Source organism: Mixophyes fleayi, chromosome 11 (genome assembly GCF_038048845.1).
Source record: "Mixophyes fleayi isolate aMixFle1 chromosome 11, aMixFle1.hap1, whole genome shotgun sequence".
Classification (NCBI taxonomy): Eukaryota; Metazoa; Chordata; class Amphibia; order Anura; family Limnodynastidae; genus Mixophyes; species Mixophyes fleayi.
Genome location: NC_134412.1, coordinates 29,390,940 through 29,411,960, shown reverse-complemented (window position 1 = coordinate 29,411,960; position 21,021 = coordinate 29,390,940). Strand labels below are relative to the sequence as shown.

At 41.8% G+C, this 21,021-nt stretch overlaps 1 protein-coding gene across 1 annotated transcript in view; it reads left to right on the top strand.

The window, feature by feature from the left end:
• HSPBP1 (HSPA (Hsp70) binding protein 1) overlaps positions 1-21,021 on the top strand; it is a 33,447-nt gene that overhangs the window by 640 nt on the left and 11,786 nt on the right. Inside the window, exon 2 of the mRNA XM_075191511.1 lies at positions 1,318-1,455. Coding sequence (XP_075047612.1) covers positions 1,330-1,455 — 126 coding nt within the window. The 5' untranslated portion in view covers positions 1,318-1,329. The remainder of the gene's footprint in view (positions 1-1,317; positions 1,456-21,021) is intronic.

The window sequence follows — 21,021 nt, the reverse complement described above, 5'->3', positions numbered from 1 at the left end:
ATTTTGTTAGCATGTAATGTACCCTTCTCATATGTCTTCTGTCTTACACTCCATTTTTTTTTCTTTCTAAGACAGTTTGTTTACAGACACAACTTATGTTTCCCTTATAGTTGCACTTTACATTTTACTAGATGGTAGTGTAGTGTCAAAAGTGAATCTTTAATTCCATCATACAATCATATTATTTTATAAGTGATGTTGATGATACACATAGCCTTAAAAAAAATTATATTTGTAAACATGAAAATCTGGATCATGACAATAAGTTGTGAAGTAGGACACTGCTTTCTTGTACAATGATGGCCTGTGTAATATTTTGCTTATTTTTGTGACATTTGTTGTACCCTGCACCTGAAGTAGCGACGTGTATCTAGAGATTAGACTTGTACATATCTCCATATCTGCCTCTTACTGGGTGTATTTTATGCCTCTACCTAAAAGAAAGTATAAAGATATTTCTGCTGGTGATGGCGATGGAATGAGTATGTAACTATTGTCACAAAAAGAATAAAATATATATTTTGTTTTAATAAAACCCAGACCCTCCTCCTCTGTATGATAAACCATGGGGCTCTCTGGTCTTGGTTGGTCATACTATAACAGGGAAACCCACATATATATATATATATATATATATATATATATATATATATATATATATATATATATATGTTTATATGTATGTGTCCAGTGGGGATTACTACAGCAGTGCAGATGCCATATGGAGGATGCATCTATAAACTGGATATTAAGTTGCAGATAGTTTTGTGTGTATGCTCAGGTCACATTTTGACTTGCAAGTGTAATTTAGGTCCACTTTTTAAGCTGCTTCTAAGTAGAATACCCTGGACAATTTTCTTTGAATTTAAAAGAACAACAAATTGAAGTAACAAATGTGTCCGGATGCCACTGAAGAAAACCTATAAAGAGAACCAAACCTTGCTTTTAGTGCTTTATATGAAAATGGGAAAGAACTAATGAAAAAGAGCTGTTGTGAAATAATAAACTGAATTGAACTTGGTAGTTTAGCTCATTAAGACACTAGACTAGTTTGGGTACATTTATTTTCAGGACTCCATCGTTGTTTTGTGTGTGTGTTTTCCTGTCAGCAAGTAGATTTGTCCATAAGCCAAGTGATGAATATTTTGAATAACCTATCAGAAAATACCTTGGATAACTAGTCCCCCAGCAATAAGAGAAAAGAAAGCTTTGATCGTTTATTATGAATTAAATCGCCGTCATGTCTTACTTTATGGAACGCTAATGGTTGATGTATTTGCTTACAAAATTGATTGCTCTATTTCATGTTGTCAACAGTTGGATATTACTATGGCTGACAGAGAACATGGGAGAAGTGGGCAGCACCCGCACAATCTCCAAGGCCTGCTGCACATGGCCATTGAGGCTGGCACAGAATCGGACACCGCAAACCAAGCGCAACAGCTCTCTGAGGAGGTACAAGAGGAATAAAAGTTTGCAGGGTGTTGTTAAATATCCAGCTGTGTTAGAACTTACCGTATGTGCTTCAATATTTTAGAGCAGAAGTCTCTCATTGCCAGTTCTTGCATAGATTGCTACCTTTCCTGGGTAGACCTTCTGGTTTCTTACATCCACTGTCTAGTACTGTGTAGTCTAGTGTGTCTTTACGTAGAAGAACTTAAGACACTGCTTAGTATGTTGCAGAGGGAATGTACAGGCACCTTGGCAACCATACAGCCTCGTGAATATATTTTCACTTATCATTTAAAGGGGAAAAATGGGTGTTATTACCAGGGTATCTAGGATGCTATAGAAAAAAAGGTGTACAGCTTACCTATTTGATGCCTTGATCACGGCAGCCATTTTACCTTTTAAAATATTTATTCATGTAGGCAGTAAGGCAACATACTCCCTACAACACACAGAGCAGCATCAATATGATTTTCAGTCCACAGGACAGCCCCTGACCAACAGGTAATTCAAAGTATGACTCGGGCTAGTGATTTGCAACAGGTGGCTTTGGCTCTCCAAGCCTTCACCTGTGCCCCCAAGATCCTTTTATGTCCCATGGTCCTTTTTTCTGCTTTGTCTGCTGCCTCCAGCTCTTATTCTGTGCTTTATGTTCAGCCATGTGTTGCACAGTTGTTTACTTTTGGTTCCATTGGACACATGTGAATAAACCTTTCATTTCATTGGCACATAAAACAAGGGTAAAAAGCTTAGAGATGGAAACCTCTCTGCAGAATTGCATTATCCCTGTTCCAGCCTTACACACCTACCTTTCAAAGTTAGTGGAAACTCTGGTCACCCAGAAGTCACATTGCAGATATGTTTCTCATAGCTTGTAACAATTATCTTGCATCAGGATGCCTGCTGATATGTTACTACAGATTGGGGTCTCTTTTGCTAAATGTACTTTAAAAAAAAATAAAAAAAATTTATTAGTGAGATTTAAGGTAATGTGTGGCCCCTTTGATGTTTAGAGGGCCACGTCCGGTGTGTAAGGTTGCCGATCACCGGTATAGTGGATGGAGGCTCCAGAAATAGAGGACAATGATTTCCTGCTTCTCTTCCCTAGAAACGTATGTGTGTGTGTGTGTGTACGGTTCATTGCAATTAAACAGTCGAATATTGGAGATCACATAGAGTCATCTATCATTCCTACAATTTTCAGTGGTTCTTGTGTTTTGTTTTTTTTTATATGTGGCCACACAAATATCCTAAGAGTTTCAGTAGTTTCCCTTGAGAACTGCTACCTATCATGTTTAAATACAAATATTTTAAGATGTTGTTTTTATGCCATGAACCGTATTTGACAGTTGGTGTGATATGCCCGTTGTGATGCACTGTGGGGCTGATACAGAGTGGAAAGTATGCCAATTTGCATGCCCAGAGAGTGGGCGCACGCATTTGTGCCAATGCAGACTTGCGGGATTCTGGCACTTATTCCCATCTGCGTCTGGAGGGACAGGGGAAGGAAGGGGCATGCAAACACAGGTAGAATATGGTAGAGGTATGTTCACACAATTGCAGCCCTGCAGGAATCCACATATACCTGTTAGGAGGCGTTTGTTTTGCACCTGTTATAGGGCAGGTGCAAATACTCGCTGATGATGACTTATTGTAAACCAGACGCATATGGTGCTGAAGCATCTGGAGATGTGTAGGGCTCTGCTTGTGGGCAGAAATGCGATCATTTTCTATGCCCCTTCTCCTATTTTATTTATGTTCTGGAAAACTCTTCTTGTTCAGTAGTTTTCTGATGGTAGACTCTGAGCTGGAACATTTGTTGTGCTAATAGGCCTGTAGATCCCTGGATCCATCTTTTGGGTTCTCTGCAATTCCTGATCTTTGGGTGAATTTGCTGGGACGTCCACTTCTGGGAAGATAGGAGACTATTCTCCATTTGTAAATAATCTTTCTAACTGTTGAAATGTCGGACTTCAAATTGTTTGGAAATGGGCTCTAACCCTTTATTATTATTTAATTATCTTTAATTTATTAGGCGCCGCAAAGGGTCCGCAGCACTGTACGTGACATATACAGAATACAGTGACCCATGACACAACATGATGGATAAAGAACAAAAGAAAAATAAAAAAAATATACATACATACATACACGCGCGTAACATGGTAATGCAAATCAAATAATTTCTGGGACAATGAGTGAAAGTGATGGTAGAAATCAGAGAGAAGTAGGCCAAACCTTAAGAAAACGGGAAGCTACAGATCGTGGTGGAATAGTAAAAGGAGCGCACAATGAAAAAGGCCCTGCTCCTGAGAGCTTACTTCCTACAGGAAAGGGGGAGACACAAATAGGGTGATGCTAACTGGGGGAGAGAGCCGGGACAAGGGAGTTAGGAGGAGGACTGATAGACTTGAATAAAGAAATTAGTCTTAAGGGCTCGCTTGAAGCCTTTGCGAGTAGATGCTAACCTGATGGAACATGGAAGATCGTTCCACAGCTGGGGAGCAGCCTGGGCAAAGTCCTGGAGACAGGAGTGGGAAGAGGTGATCAGTGAAGTAGTGAGGCGGTGGTCACAAGCAGAGCGGAGGGGGCGGCTAGGAGTGTTGGTAGTGATGAGATTGGAGATGTTGGCCATGGGGAGCCAATGTAGTGACTGTTGGAGGGAGGGAGCAGAGATACAGCGTCGGGAGAGAAAAATGAGGCGGGCAGCAGCATTGAGATTAGACTTAAGAGGGTCAAGTTGAGAATCGGGTAGGCTGGAGAGAAGGAGGTTACAGTAGTCAAGGCCAGAGATTACAAGCGAGTGAACAAGGGTTTTCATGGCTTCCGTGGTGAGAAAGGGGCTTATCTTGGAAATATTCCAAAGGTGAAAGTAGCAGGATTTTAAGAGGGACAGAATGTGAGGTTTGAAGGAGAGGGAGGAATCAAGGATGACCCCAAGGCATCGGACTTGAGGAACAGAAACAAGGGTAGTGTTATTAACAGAAATAGAGAGGGGGGGAGGTGTGAGAGTCCTGGAAGGGGTGAAGACTATAAGCTCGGTCTTGGAAACATTGAGTTTAAGGAAGCGTTGGGATATCCAAGATGAGATGGCCAAGAGACATGAGACATAAGGGAAGGGGTGAGGTCTGGGGATGAAAGATAAATTTGGGTATCGTCAGCATAGAGGTGGTACTGGAGGCCAAAGGAGCAGATGAGGACACCAAGGGTGGAGGTGTAGAGGGAGAAAAGCAGGGGGCCAAGAATGGAACCTTCGGGAACGCCAACAGTTAAGGGAAGAGGGGGGGATGTGGAGTCGTGTAGAGACTGAGAAGGAGCGGATGGTGAGGTAAGAGGAAAACCAGGAGAGGACAGTGTTACAGAGGCCTAGAGATTTGAGAGTTTACAAAAGGAGTGCGTGGTCAACGGTATCGAAGGCAGCAGAGAGGTCAAGAAGGATAAGAAGGGAGTAGTGTCTTTTGGATTTAGCAAGGAGAAGGTCATTAGTGACCTTAACGAGGGCAGTTTTGGTTGAGTGGAGGGGGCAAAAACCGTATTGGAGCGGGTCAAGGAGTAGGTGAGATGGTTGTAGAAATCCCTTTCAAGGAGTTTGGAGGCAAAAGGAAGAAGCGAAATAGGGCGGTAGTTGGAGAGAGAGGCGCGCGATCAACGGACGATTTCTTGAGTATGGAGGAGACAAGAGCATGTTTAAAAGAGGAAGGGAAGATTCCAGAAGAGAGGGATAGGTTGAGGAGGTGGTCAAGGTGGGAGGAGGCCTCAAGGGAGAGGGAGCGGAGGAGGTGGAAGGGGATTGAGACCTGTGGAGAAGGGTGAGGAAGAGAGAAGGGTATGAACTTCAGATACTGGATGGAAGGAAGAGAAGGAGGGTGAGCTAGCAAGTGGAGAGGGGAAAAAGGAGATGGCAGCTGCAGCGGAGGGTGCTAAGGGGGACAGAGTGGGCAGGGAGGGGGGAGAGGTTGGGGTAAGAAGGGACTGTTGGGAGATGTCATGACGTATTGACTCAATCTTGGAGGTGAAGTGGGTAGCAAAGTCGACAGCAGAGAGTGTGTGGGGGAGTGAGAGAGGGGGAGTTGAAGGTGGCAAAAATCTGACGGGGGTTGGAGGATTGGGAGGAAATGAGAGCCTTAAAGAAAGATTGTTTAGAGAGTGATAGGGCCGAACTTTAAAACGCAAGCATGAACTTGAAGTGGAGGAAGTCAGCATGAGTGCGTGACTTTCTCCAGAGCCGTTCTGCACTGCGGGAACATTTTTGAAGATAGCGAGTAATGTTTGAGTGCCACGGCTGAGGCGGAGACCGACGAAGCTTGATGGTGACAGCCAGGGCGACAGTCAAGTGCAGTGGTAAGAGTGTGATTGTAAAAGGAGACGGCCTCATCGGGACAAGAACGAGTGGGAACAAGTGGTGATGGGGGAGAGGAGCAAGCCCAGGGAGGAGCAGAATGTGGTAGATTCAACTGTGTCAAGATTACGCCTGGTGAGAGAAACCTTGGGAGATGGGGGTGGAGAGATGCTAAAAGAGAGGAGATGGTGGTCCGAGAAAGGAAAAGTTGAATTAATGAAGTCGGAGACAGTACCGAGGTGTGGAAAAAAACAGATCAAGGGAGTGGCCACTGCGGTGGGAGGGAGAGGAGGTCCATTGAGAGAGACCAAGGGAGGAGGAGAGGGAGAGGGAGAGTTTGGAGGCAGCAGGGTCTGAGGGGTTGTCTATAGGGATATTAAAGTCCCCCAAGATGAGGGAGGGAAGGTCAGAGGAGAGAAAGTGAGGGAGTCAGGTGGCAAAGTGATCAAGGAATTGAGAGACCGGACCAGGAGGACAGTAGATAACAGCAACACGGACTGTATGGAATAGGTGGATAGAGTGTACCTCAAAGGAGGAGAAAGGGAGGGTTCAGGGGGAAGAACCCGAAAAGAGCAGCAGGGGAGAGAAAAGTATGCCGACGCCACCACCTTGTCGGGCCCCAGGTCTGGGTGTGTGGGAGAAGGACAAGCCCCCGAAAGAGAGAAGTGCAGCAGGAGAGGTAGTGTCCTTAGGGGATAGCCAGGTTTCAGTGATGGCAAGCAGGTTGAAGGATCTAGAGATAAAGAGATCATGGATAGAGGTCCATTTGTTACAGACTGACCTGGCATTGCAGAGACCACAGGATAGAGGAAGAGCGGGAAGACAAGAGATATGGATGAGATTGTTAGGGTTGCTCGACTGCAAGGGTGAGTGTGATATGGAGCGAGGGGCATGACAGGGATAGAGTGTTGGAATTGGACGAGAAGCAGAAATAAGAGGGGACTTGTCAGTAGACAGAAGACGAGTAGCATGGGAGCAAGAAGTGTGGGAGGAGTGGAGATGGGGCAGACAAGGGGGTTTATAAATTGGAGAGGCAGAAGGAAGGAGTGATGTGAGGGAATTGATTTCCTGTGGGAAAAGAGAGGGAGGTGGTAGGTAGGAACAGACTGACGCTGAGAGAGGAGCAGCGAAGGGGACAAGAGGGAAAGGGTGTGAGTGGGGGGAAAAGGAGGAGAGAGGGAAAGATGGTGGAGAGGGCAGCAAGTCAGATCAGTGGCACAGAGGCACAGAAGAGCGGAGTGAAATAGGGACCCTTCCCAGATGAGCAGCAAGAATTGCTTCCGCGAGAGCGATGCCAATATCATTTGTCCTTGGCATCCCAAACATGAGTGCTCCAGTGCTATATGAAAGCAGAAACTTTCACTTCTTGATGGTGAAATAATGTAGGACACTTAATTCTCAGCACCTAGCTCAAATGATGGCCTTTACTGATATGTAAGCATTAAGGTGTATGTTTTCACACATGGGTTCTGAATGTTGGCTTATCTTTAATTGAATGAATAATGACCTAGTAAAATCTGTTATGGGTTATCCGTCACATCACAGAGGATTAATCAAATTTTAGGACTTGGTGAGTACTAGATGATGGATTAGATAATGTCCTGATCAGTTAAAACAAAAAAGACAAATATGTCTGTTTCACATGACTATGATTGTGTTTGTATTTCCAAATGAGTGACTCCTTACTCTGGTTTTCTTAACCAATTAACAATCATATAGAAGTTATATGGCCTCCTGGCACTAACTAAACCCACCACCAACCCTAGCTATCGTCTGGCTGCTATTCACTGTCATAAGCCTCGCCCACCAGATCCCAGAATCTTTTTAGTCTCAACAAACAGACTTCAGCAATCACACCCATGTCATGCACCTGTGAGTAAAATCCTTCTATAAGGTAACAGCAGGATCCTTAACCCTGTCTGCACCTTTCCCTGGGAATCGGACCGTTGTAAATGACCCAATTTCTAAAGTATATATTGTGACACGGGCATCCTTCTGCTGATGCACACATGGACAACTTCTTGCTAAAAACAGTGCTTTATTGTTCACATCACAATAAACGTTATATTTCGTCAGGCTGACACCAGGAAAGCTATCACTGGCTAGTCCGAGTTTTCCTCTCTGGTCACTGGCCACCAGCTGGCGTCGGTCGCAATGCAGAAGTGCACAACACAGGTTTATATAGTTGAGACTTGTCCAAAAGCCTTGTCCATGATGGACAGGTGACCATCCCACCTTGCCTTTGCAAAATAGTTTCCTGCAGGTGTTCTTTAATTATCCTTCACTACATACACACCCCAGCAGCCTGTAGCTGTGGAAAAGACACTTTCAAAGCAAGTAAATTAAATCACACTTTTATACTTTTACTTTGTCACACATGTCTTACACATGTGTATCTCTGAACCTAGGTGCACTGCTATACCTGTGTGTAACCCTGTTTGCAGCCTTTACCTGCAGACTGTCAGCTGAATAGCTTATTCCTCTCTTAGACGCCTGTGGCAAACTACTCCTTTTGTTTTGGTCATTCCGGTGTAGTGATCCAGTATTTGTCATGCTATAATCTGACAGCTGTCACACTTGAATGAAGGCAGATCTGGAGAAAAAAGGCTCTGTGACACAACAAACAAATGTGAATATACACTGATCAGCCACAACATTAAAACCACCTCCCTAATATTGTGTAAGTCCCGCTTGTGCTGCCAGAACAACTCTGACCCATCGAGGCATGGACTCCACAAGACCTCTGAAGGAGTCCTGTGGTATCTGGCACAAAGACGTTAGCAGCAAATCCTTTAAGTCCTGTAAGTTGCGAGGTGGGGCCTTCATGGCTCGAACTTGTTTTTCCAGCACATCCCACAGATGCTCGATCGGACTGTGATCTGGGGAATTTGGAAGGCAAGTCAACACCTTGAACTCTTTGTCATGTGCTTTAAACCATTTCTGAACAACTTTTGCACTATGACTGAGCACATTATCCTGCTAAAAAGGGCCACTGCCATCAGGGAAGGGGTGTACTTGGTCTGCAACAATGTTTGGATAGGTGGTAAATGTCAAAGTAACAACCAAATGAATGCCAGGACCCAAGGTTTCCCAGCGCATCACACTGCCTCCGCCAGCTTGCCTTCTCCCCATATTGCATTTTGGTACCATCTCCTCCCCAGGTAAATGATGTACATGCACCCGGCCATCCACATGATGAAAAAGAGACCGGTCCAGTTCTAGCTCTCCCCATGAGCCACAATAAAGATGATAATGAGATAATCAATGTTATTCACTTCACTTGTCAGTTGTTTTAATGTTGTGACTGATCCCTGTATACTTGCGTAATTTCTCTTTAATATTACGTAATTGTTTTCACAATCATTTCCTAGGTTCAAAAGTAGTTGCAGTAATGAAGTTCATGAACTGTACATGGATCGTGTTGAAGAGCACTCCCTAAAGAGTGTACTTTATTCACAAGAAATTAAATTTAGGGCGTGTTCTTCAACACGATCCCTGTGCAGTTCATGAACTTCATTGTTACTAGATATGAAACCTTATCTGAGGTTCAAATCTTGTACCAGGATCAGGGATTAGGATTTGTTTTGATAACGTGCACTTCTTTCCTACTCTAGGTAAAGAATATACATAAACAAAATAAACTTTAAAATGTTTAATTGTAGACCATGTACAACAGTGTAACCTGGGGAAGCATTGACAAACGTGAGAGTTGCAAGATTATTTTAAATTGATTTTGTAACATGCAGATTATGCCCATAGGTTAGCTTGTGAAACTGATTGTGCTTCCAGACAGCCTACAATGCTAGGTCTGGTACAAACACTCCATTTAACAAGGACAGAAATTCAACAGATTCCTACAGGAAGTTTTATTTATTCACATAACAACATAACAAAATGTTGTTGGTTTCCATTCACCCAATGACTAATTTTAGCAGACGTGGGACAACCAAATGTTCAACAACTAATCCAACACACAAGATATCCTTGACCTGTGTAAAGACAGCCTGCAGTCCCATGTATATTTATGGTCAAGAAACCTTTAGAAACTTATAATTAGAGATGGTCACTGACCCCCGTGTTTTGGTTTTGTATTCGGTTTTGGATCTGGATTACTGTCGTGTTTTGGTTTTGGTCTTGCAAAACCGCCATTGCGTGTTTTGGTTTTGGTTTTGTTTATTTTTGTTTTGCTATTTTGTTGGAAAATCAATGTTTTTGGGCCTAAAATAACCCAATTTAGTGCTCCACCTGTTTCATAGATAAGTAATCTAATTGTAAAGCTAATAATTTATCAAAAAAACAGTTGAATTCCTGGTAGGTAGGCCTTCATTTATTCTACACACAAACCAGATTGTCTTCCTCTCCATCTATGCATATTGGCAATGCAGCCATCGTCTTTTAGATGTATATTACACCCTACACTTATAGTTAAATATGTAAAGAAATGGACAAAGCCAGTTTGCTTTCTGTCTCCATAGGCCCCCCTCCACTTGTTGAAAATACAAAAAAAATCAGCCGTTATAGACTGTACAATATTCAGAGAAATGAACAAAGCCAGTTTGGGGTCACTCTGTCTATGACACCCTACCCTTAAGGAGAAATTGCCCAAACGGCAGCCTTTCAAGACGGTACGTGATATGGAAATGCCACAAGTCCCTTTCCTCTTTGGGGGTAAATTGCACCCTACACTTACATAGAAAGTTTTAAAAAGATGTTATCGTCATCGTCTTCAGCTTCATCCTCACCCTCATCAGTTTGTACGTCATCATCACAGACTATCAATTCATCGCCGCTTGAATCCGCCATCAGAGAACAGTCAGTGCTTGGATGTCTTGGATGGTGAAGGTCTTCCTCTTGGAAGATGTAGTTCATTTTTATAAACCTCATTTTCTCCACATTTTTGGCAAGTAACCTTCTACGGCGATCACTGACTAAGTTCCCTGCTGTGCTGAACACTCGTTCAGAATACACACTGGAGGGTGGGCAGCTTAGGTATTGCAAAGCAAGTTTGTACATGTGTTTCCAAATGGCCTGCTTTTCTTCCCAGTAAGGAAAGGGACTGTCTGACATTTCCATATCAACTACCTCTTGAAAGTAATCCTCCACCATCCTTTGCATGTTTTTACTCGTATTGGATGGAGTTATGGGCAAAGTGACACATTTTTTTGAAAAATCCTTCAAACCAGCCCAGATGTTAAATTGTTCTGGTCTGCCCCCTGCGTCTTCCCTGCTTCTTTTTGAGAAATTTAATTTTTTACGAGCAGCAGCAACTTGAGAAAGTGAAGGAGGACACGTCGTCAAGCCAAGGCCCAGTTTAGCGGCCAACTTGCTGAGCAATAGCTCCTTGCAAAAGTTCACATCTCGTTCATTTTGAAGCAAAGACTCAATGTAGGTCTTAAACCTTGGATCAAGCACAGTGGCCAAAACGTACTGATCCAAGTTCAAGATCTTAATAACTCGAGGATCATTGTGAAGCGAATGAAGTACTTGAACGACAAGGCCAACATACTTTGCTGAATTGCTTGCTTTCAGCTCCTCCTTCATTTTCTCAAGCTGCTTTTCCAATAGTCTAATTAAAGGAATGACTTGGCTCAAACTAGCAGAATCTGCACTCACCTCACACGTCACAATTTCAAATGGTTTCAGCACCTTGCATAGCACTGAAAGGATTCCCCACTGTGCAAGACTGAAATACGTCCCCCCTGCTTTCCCAATGTAGGAGCTTGTGCAATATGCTTGGATGGCTTTGCGCTGTTCCTCCATACTCTGAAGCATGTACAGGGTGGAATTCCACCTAGTTACCACCTCTTGCTTAAGTTGGTGGCAGGGCAAGTTAAACTGCTCTTGGAGCTGCTGTAATCTCCTACATGCTGTGGCTGAATGCCTGAAATGGCCTGACATTTTACGGGCCACCGAAAGCATCTCCTGCACCTCACGGTTATTTCGTAGGAAGCTCTGCACCACCAAGTTGATGGTGTGAGCAAAACAGGGAATGTGTTGGAAATCACCTAGCTGTAATGCTAGCACTATATTGTTGGCGTTCTCAGAAATGACATACCCTGGGGAGAGTCAAAGTGGTATAAGCCATCCATCAATCACATCTCTCAGTTTGCGTAACAAATTGTCAGCTGTATGCCTGTTATTGAAGCCGGTGATACAAAGAGTGGCCTGCCTGTGACAAATGTTACGTAGTGGTGTAAATGCTGCTGCTGTTCCTGCTGGTGAAGGTGAATGACCAACCCAGTGGGCTGCCACAGTTATATAGTCTTTGGTTTGGCCACTTCCACTTGTCCACATATCTGTGGTTAAGTGGACAGTGGGCAAAATGGCATTTTTCAGCGCAATCTCTACATTTTTACACACTTTTTGGTATAGTTGTGGAATTGCTTTACGGGAGAAATGGTGTCGCGATGGAATTCTGTAACGTGGACACAAAACCTCAATTAACTGTGAAAAACCAGCTGCGTTTATTGTGGAGATTGGAAGCAGATCTAACACTAACATTGCAGCCATGGCGTCTGTGATTCGCTTGGCGACTGGGTGACTGCTGTCATATTTGCTTCCCCTAGCAAATGATTGTTTCACAGTTAATTGTTGAAAATGTAGGACTGCTCATTTTCTTGACCTGCCTCTGGGCTGACGATTCACCCCCAGCAGCAGCAGCAGTGGGACTAACGCTTTCTTCAGAGGAATCAATAATAGTGCAGGAGTCATCCAACCTTAAGTGGGATGCCGGGCTAACTCCGAGCGCTACTGAGGATATTGATGAGGATGGTCTCGTGGGTGTATTTTGTAGCCGTCGGGATGTCGGTGAGCGGAGGGTCTTAGCTGATGATGGAGTGCTTGTATTTTTTGGGGAAGAACTTTCAGCTTTTCCCAACACTTTGCCATGAACTCTCGTTAAATGGCGTAACATAGACGAGGTTCCAAGATGGTTAAGGTCCCTCCCTCGACTGACTGTGGCTTGACATACACTACAAATGGCTATACAATTGTTGTCTGGATTTGGGTAGAAATAATTCCACACATAAGAAGTGGATTTTTTTGTTTTATGCCCGGGCATGACAATGGCCTTTTTCTTCTCACGTGCCAGAACTGCTGCCACTGGTGCAGGACTTACACAAACAACCTCATCCTCATCAACATCCTCATTAGCGCCCTCATCGCCTACACAAATCTCCCCCTCATCCTCTTCTAATTCCAAAGTGGCATCCTCAATTTGGGTATCACCGGCTACACTCGAGCTATTAAGGCACACATCAGCAGAATGCTCACGATTAGACATCCCACTGTTGGATGGACTTTCCACAGGGATTGGTGTCATTTGTGAATCAGAGCAAACATTATCCTCTAATGCCTTACTGTTATCTTGCAGCTCGGCTTTGACGTGTAACAGTAGTTGTGCACCAATTGTATGCTCTGTAACTTTTTGGGATCTGCCACTAATAGCCAAAGGTGAAGGCCTCATTCTCTCTTTGCCACTGCGTATGTAGAATGGCATGTTGGTAATTATTTTTTTTATCGGCACTTAACTTTTGCTCACTTTTACCACTTCTTTTTCGCTTCAACACAGTAAATGTTTTTTTTTTTTTTTTTTGTGTTGTTTTTTGGACTGATTTCAAAACACTGTGTAGTTTGACATCGCCTTGCCCAGATGACGTACTGGGAACACTAACATCAGGACTGGTGACAGAACCTGGTTGCTGATTCTGCTCATATGTGGACTGCTTTGAATCCATTCTCAGCCCAAAGCACTTGTAGTGCTAAAAATTATTTGGTAGATACTGCTGACAGATAGTAATTTTGACAGCCAGAAATATTTATGCACAATTATGGGGGACACCCCAAAAGCACTGGGGAGTGCTAAAAATATTTGGTAGATACTGCTGACAGATAGTAATTTTGACAGCCAGTAATATTTAGGCAAAATAATGGGGGATACCCAAAAAGCACTTTGAGTGCCAAATACTGAAAAAAAAAACAACCCAAAAAAACCTCTATCCTCCTCTCTTCTCTAGTGATTTTTGTTAGCACAATTGGAATCAGAATATTGTATTCTCTGTCCCTGCTCTAATCAGCCTGTGACTACACCCTGCTCTCTCCCTCTGTCAAATGGCGATGGATTGCTGTGGAGGCGTGTATTTATAATCTTCAAGTATCGCGAGAACCGAGCCCCGAGATCCAACGACGTCATGATGACGTTCGGCCTCGATTTGGATTCCGAGCGGGCAGGAGAGTACCGAGCTACTCAGCTCGGTACTCGGATAGGCAAAGTTCGGTTGGGTTCGGTTCTCGGGGAACTGAGCCCGCCCATCTCTACTTATAATATCCTTTTATAATATACAGTTGGATGTATTATTTGTTATGTAATGCACATGAATTCTGACTGAGGTAAAGTATAACTCACTTCCATTTATAATACGATGATAACATTGACTCTAGAATTAGGAAAGTGTTGCAACTTGAGTGTAAAGAGGAATTGCGAAGTTCTCTTATACCAGGTTCACACTGCCTCAGAACCCGGGTTAATGTCCGGCAAACCGGGTCGAGGCTGGGTGTGAATGGGGTTCCCTGCATCTACCTGGGTCAGATGACCCGGGAATTAAACCTGGGTTTTGTGAAGGGTTATTCCAGGGTCTGACCCAAGTAGATGCCAGTCTGAACTGTGAGACCTGGGTTTTTCAACCTTGGTCTCACCGAAAACTATTGAAAGTTTAAAAAAAAAAAAAATCACGAGGAGCCAATCAAAGCTGACCCAGGTAGATCCGGGTTTAGAGTGAACCAGGGAATTTGCCGGGGTGGGAGGTTCATATACCCAGGATATTACCGGGTCGGCAATGTGAACGCAGTATTATATTATACTATAAATTCTCCTCCTCTTAAAGCCTTTTTATGGTTACAAATCTATTGAATGCTTTGCAGTATCCGAATAATCAGCTGGTACATTATAACTATATGCGGTGTAAACTGTTTTGCATATAAGGATACTGGTAGCAACTTACATTTTCTGGGACCATATAATAACTCGTGAATATGGTGACATATTTTATGTTCTCACAGGTGTATTGTACCATATTTTTTACAATGTTTACTTGTTACTAATTAAGACCTTTATAGTTGATCTTTCATGTAGAAGAATTCTTAGGGTCATATTCAATTGTGTGTGTGGCGTACCTCCAGAACGGATGCGAAGGCACTCGCGTGGTATCGTATTACCGTAAAAAATGCTCATCCGAACGTCGCGGCTAATTGACTATGCCCCTTAATATGTTAAATATCACAACCAAAGATCAGACTGTTGCAGTTATATTTTTTTGAACAGATAAAAACAGTGTTATAAAAAAAAATGCTATAAAATCGCACACGGAACTGGAATTTCATGGGGAAATACAACGTAGGCACGGAATTAAGTGGCTATCCCAAAATGATGCTGTTCAAACCGTGTGTAAACTGAATTGCTTGTTTCTAATCAAGTCACCTTGGATAAAACAACATAAGCTGTGGTCTTTATGTAGTTCTAGAATTCACTAACAACCTGTAAAACACATAAGAACTGTGTTTTGTATGTTTTAAAAAAATCAATAAAATTTGTTTTTAAGATGCACAGCTGGCTTTTTAATTCTACATTAAAAAATGCATATTGTTTTTCTGCAGAAACTTGTAACATCCACAGTACATTTGCAACAATTCTAAATTTATATATATAATTTTTTTTCAACAAATATCAAGTCACTAGATTTTCAGGAGGGGAGAAAAAATAATTGGACCTCAATGAAAAATAACTTGCCTTCTTTTAATTATTTGAGATTCTCTGGCTAAGCATGTTTCGTTCTCCTCTGTCTGTACTGCAGGGTAACCTGCCTAAAGCTGTGTCATTCTCCTATTGCCAGTAGGTTTCCAGGTTGTATGTTTGAAACCCAGTGCTGATGTTGGGTCCTGCATAAACTACACACACGTCAAATGTCTTATTATAGAAAGCACTTGTTGGCAAGAGGATACACTGCAGTATAGACTTTACCTAAGAAACATGTAACATATATTTTATTTTACCCTACTGTTTGCATCCCAGCTGCATTACTTGGCCTCAGCTGGGACTTCTGCTGGTCAATCCTTAGCTGGAGGAGAAAGGGATTTGACGCACTTGCTTATAATGCCAGTGGGCTTATGATTGGAGGACCGTGCCCGGCAGATAAGGTTATTGGCTGCATCAAATCTCTCCTCCCTTTTGCTCCCAAATTGTTACACAAATTACCCAGCTGATATGAAAAAGGAAAACCCGTTTTAAGGAGTCAGATTTGTAACCCCAATAATTGAGACAAGCTTTCAAAATTAGGGCTTGAATCCTAAATTTCAAATCTATACTAAATCAATTAACCCCCAGATAAAGAAATCTTTAGCCTATAACAGCTATGGTACACTACATCTACTATGGTACTTGGTTAGTAGTGAGCATTACATGAGAGATTCAGTTAGGCAAAATCTGCAGTGCCAGACGTAGACCATTCCTGGTAAGGCATTTGTATTGTATGGTAGATTGGAATCTCTGGCAATTACTTGGTTAAAGGTGATTGGAACTATAGGGAGTGATCTGTAGACTACTGTTTCACATCTGCTATTTGTATTTAACAAGGGTGGAACTTTGAAATCCTAACATTAGAACTATGTTCCAAGGTTATATGTAGCACTCTCTAAATATTAATCATGTCTGCATTAGGTAGTCTGTTCAGGACTCTGGCCAAAAAGGGGTATTAACATAATACCCATTTTGGCTAAAGTCCATTTGGATTTTAAACAGGAATTATGTTTACAGTGGCTTTGCTTCTTATCCATGTGCTACATCCCATTTGCCTTTTATATATTTTTTTTTTTTTTCAACTTGTCTTTGACAGTGCAAAGCTGCAATCTGTTATAAGGATATAATCCTCGCTCTCCTGAATTGCGTTGCTGTCTCGACACTATAGCAACCTGATGTTTGCAATAAAACCTTACATGCGGTTTAAATACTTTTTTGTTGATAAACAATGACAAATGAATAACAAACAGGACAGTTTTAAAGTAATTTTATCTTAAAAACAATAAATATGTTGCCTATTTAGTGGCCATCTAGGATGGTCACATATTTTTGCTTGTAACCTGTGTTCCATTTGGACTAAACTGCAATGTTTGTACCTTTAACAAAGAATGCAGAGTTAGTAGTATGATGTGTGCTTTGTGAGTTCCCCTGGGCAATATGACACAGTGTATAGTCTACACAAAGCATTATAACACTTGCTCTATCTGCAAAATATGGAAAAATCTCTTTGCATATTATCTTTTAGAGAAGCTGCCATATTAAAGGTCATGCGCACACACACACACACAGACATCCCCTTTACTAAGTTCTGTGCTCTCCCTAAGTAACAATCAAATCTGGGTCCCTACATTGAGAGCTTGATCTCTTTTCTGTCCACCATGTACCCAGTCTCTGTTCCAACAGACGAAACAATTCCATCTTCAAAATCTCTCCCAGCCACATGAGCAATTGGCCATAATGCTGGGAGAACAGCAGGTTTCCCTATGTGTGTGTGAGTGGGGGGGGGGGGAGGAGGTTTCGGTGAGCAACCCATTGATTTCTCAGTTAAACAATATTCTGTGCCCCACAAATGCATGTTTTTGCCAGGCTACCAGGTGGAAAAATGTTTAGGTATATTGAAAAAGAGTCCCCATGAGATTAAGATTTTCTAAGTTTATTATAGGTGAATTGTAAGAGACACTATAAGAGCTAATAGTTAAGCTGGGTACACACTACAGATTATGAGGCCAGTCACGCGATAAACGACAGTGCGGCTCAATATCACATTAGCGTGTACACTCCACTGATGATCGATTATCACTCCAAATATCCAAATATGTCGTTCAACGATGGAAACATGTTGTTCCAATCCTGCAGTGTGTATGCACTCGCGACCAGCAGTGTAAGCAGATCTCTATGGCGTGTGCAGAGTCACAATCTTCTCATCTGAAGGTTGACATATGAAGAGCATAGATCTGAAGGTTAATCTTGTAAAAGGTGTTCAGTGTGTGTACACATGAATCCGCATGCTGATCGGGAACTTTTTTGTATTTTACAGTCCTTGGTAAAATCATTAATGATATTGCGTCGGGAGACATTTTCTGTAGTGTTTACCCAGTTTTATTGTGAATGGAGACCCACTGCAATAGCAAAGAAGGATTATGTAATTGAATATCATTGGGTTCTTGGAAGTTAAAAGTGACACATCCCAGATTAATCAGTAAATGTTAATGGGCTTGATAGTAGGTGTTCTGATGATTTACAGTTGGATAACTGGCGTAAATAAAGACCTATTCTTACAATATGCTATGTGTCTGTCATATGGAAAGATATGATAGAGTTTAGAGTTTGAAGTGATTCTAGCAATGGCAGACTGGGCGTTTGATAAAAGTTCAATCTTGTATCTTTGTTTTATTATGTTTCTAACCATGGAGAGCTTTTAGTCACAGACTAATGGTCCTGCAGATGTCACTCTTGCTGCAGCTGGTTATAAAAAGGTTTAAACGTAAATTACATACTGAACCCATAAAAAGGCAACCTGTAAGTTTGTACTTCTGTAAGGTAGGGAGTACAAGTAGTTAACTGGTGTATTGCTGTGCTATACATTAGTCTTACAATACAACATTGTGTTTTATGTGTCTAAACATTATTTACATGGATTGTAAGGTTATCAGCAGGATCCACTTACTGCTTTAATAATCAGTCTTTCTTCTACATGTGTGTATTCCTCATTATAAGTGCTGTAGGGTATGCAGGTGCTATGTAAATGTGGATAATAATCGGTGCATTGGTCATAAACCGTTTACAGAAAAATGCACTATTTAACGTTTTCTGGTTCCACTGCAGGGGTTTGAATTGGCTTGTGTTTAGTTTTTTTTTTTTTTTTCTTCTTTGTAAATGTGTTGGTGTGTTTAATTCCTGCAGATACAGATGTCTTGCATCTCTTGTGCTGGAGACGCACACTTCAATAACACAGGTGATTGTCAGGTCCAACATTTTCAAAATCAATAAGATTATTATTGGACTTGGTGGTTGTATGGTGACCGCTACCAATGTGCTGTGTGCACAGTTATCTTCCGACCGCACTAGCAGTCCTCAGTGACACCAGAAATCATCATCTGGCCTCTCTGCTGGATTTCATCCAGATTTGTCCATGGTCTTTGTACTTGGCTCATGGGCTGAGCATCAGGATTGTTCCATGTTTAGTGTGCTTTAGCCAATGGCCTAAAGGGTGGCAATACTGGACAGAAAACTCCATTAGCAGAGCATGCTGTGTATTTCGACTTTGCAGAGCTGTTCTACTAAGATACTGGCAGCCTGTCAGGCTCTGGTTCTGCTCTGCCTATGAGGGTCTGAGCTCTTCTTTTTTTTTTTTTTTTCTATCCATGGTAACTATCCATTGAGTGCACTTATCCCTGTACGCAATCTAGACAGCCGTTTGTGGGATGGACTAGTGTACTTGATAAAGCAGCCTATCGGTGCACTGGAAAGCAGTGACATCACTGAGGCACCTTTTCCTAGTGAATTAATAGATGACATACACCAGAATATAGGTTCAGCCCACATAATGGCTGCTTTCACTGTGTGTAGATGCCGGGTGTACTTAAAGGTGTATACGTCGCGTCTGTTATTTTAGATACGATTATTTAGCTTAATGAACTGCTGGCTTGTTGTATATTACTTTAAAATAGTCGCTTTACTTGTTGTTTAATATTACTAGTAACTTTAATGAAGAGAGTAACTTTTATAGACTCCTTCTTAAGCCATATGCCGTTGTCTGTATAATTATCAATGTTTGTATAATCAGTGCTATTGGTGAATTCAATGTAACAGAGAATAAAAGAAATTGACACTCCAAACGTGATCCTTTTTGAGTTGTATCAGTTCATAATTTTCATTCACTTGTGGTCAGTACACACCCCTCCACTGCATAGCGAAACACTAAACTAGCCCTCTGGCATCTGCTTCTTTCTGCTCTATTGCAGTAGCATTATGTCATATTAAAGTATGTTACCAGGAGTACAGATAAGTGCCCTTACTGGGTTTGACACTTTGCTTGCTACTCTGTGATCTTAAACAGATGGAGACCAGGAAAGTGTTTGCCCTGCAGAAGTACTTCAATTTTCTGGTTTCAGATGGTAGTGATAAAAAGCAGGGTACTTTTATGTTTACAGGCCTGAAAGCACTAAGCATTTTTTTTTTGTGTGCAGTTTTTACAGGGAGTAGCCCTGTGCTGTAATGCCGCTTTCTGATCACTTCTGAGTCTAGGAGGGAAATGCCGCATTAAAGACCCTTACACAATGCTTTAATAGTCTATCTTTAAGCTCTACATACTGTACCAAAGCACAGGATCATCTTCATATAGTTTCTGTATTATTCATAGCGTAGAATGTGTTTAGTTATCTGCTGGTGTTCAAACAAAGCTATCTAACTCTACTGTAACTTCAAATATCCCTGTGTCATTTACAGTAAGTGAAATATATACTTCAACCTTGGATAATGCTCTTCCAATAAAAATATGCATGTTATAAAGAGATGTACTCCCAAATACACACCTTCCAGCAATCTTGCTAGTAACTGTGTGCACAATATTAAGGAAAATGTAGAAGGTGGAAAAAGCTTAATTATCCTAAATGTATTTCAGGGTGCACATTCACTTCACAGTCTTTGGAAACGCCCCCGTAAACGGGGAATGTCCTTTAATTTGTGAATTAGCAGAGTGGAAAATGCGCACATTGATAACCATAAGCCATAAAAGCGTTGCATCAAAAACAGCCTATACTGACATTAGGGCCGACCTTTCATTTTACAGTGTACATTTTTTCTTTTAGAAATAAAACTAAACCAAGCAGTCCTTTTGTCTTAAATTTTTTTGTCATAAATGAGTGTAAACTTTAAAGGTTGTTGTTATATCAATCAAAGTTTACGTAGAAATGAGCTTTTCTGGAAAAGTGTATTTGGAAGATGCAAAGTCCTTTTGTATTACTTTAGATAGAGGCTGCATGTTCCAAACCTCCTGGCCTTCCAGAGAAGTCAAGGGGAATGAGTCATCAAGGAGAGTACAGCATAAAAAAGGAGTAACTTTGCGCCTTGGCAAAACCACGTTACATTGGAGGGGGAGATAAATTTAAAATGTGGGGAAAGATTTATAGTACGGGTACAGCATGTTCTAGATCAACTTTAA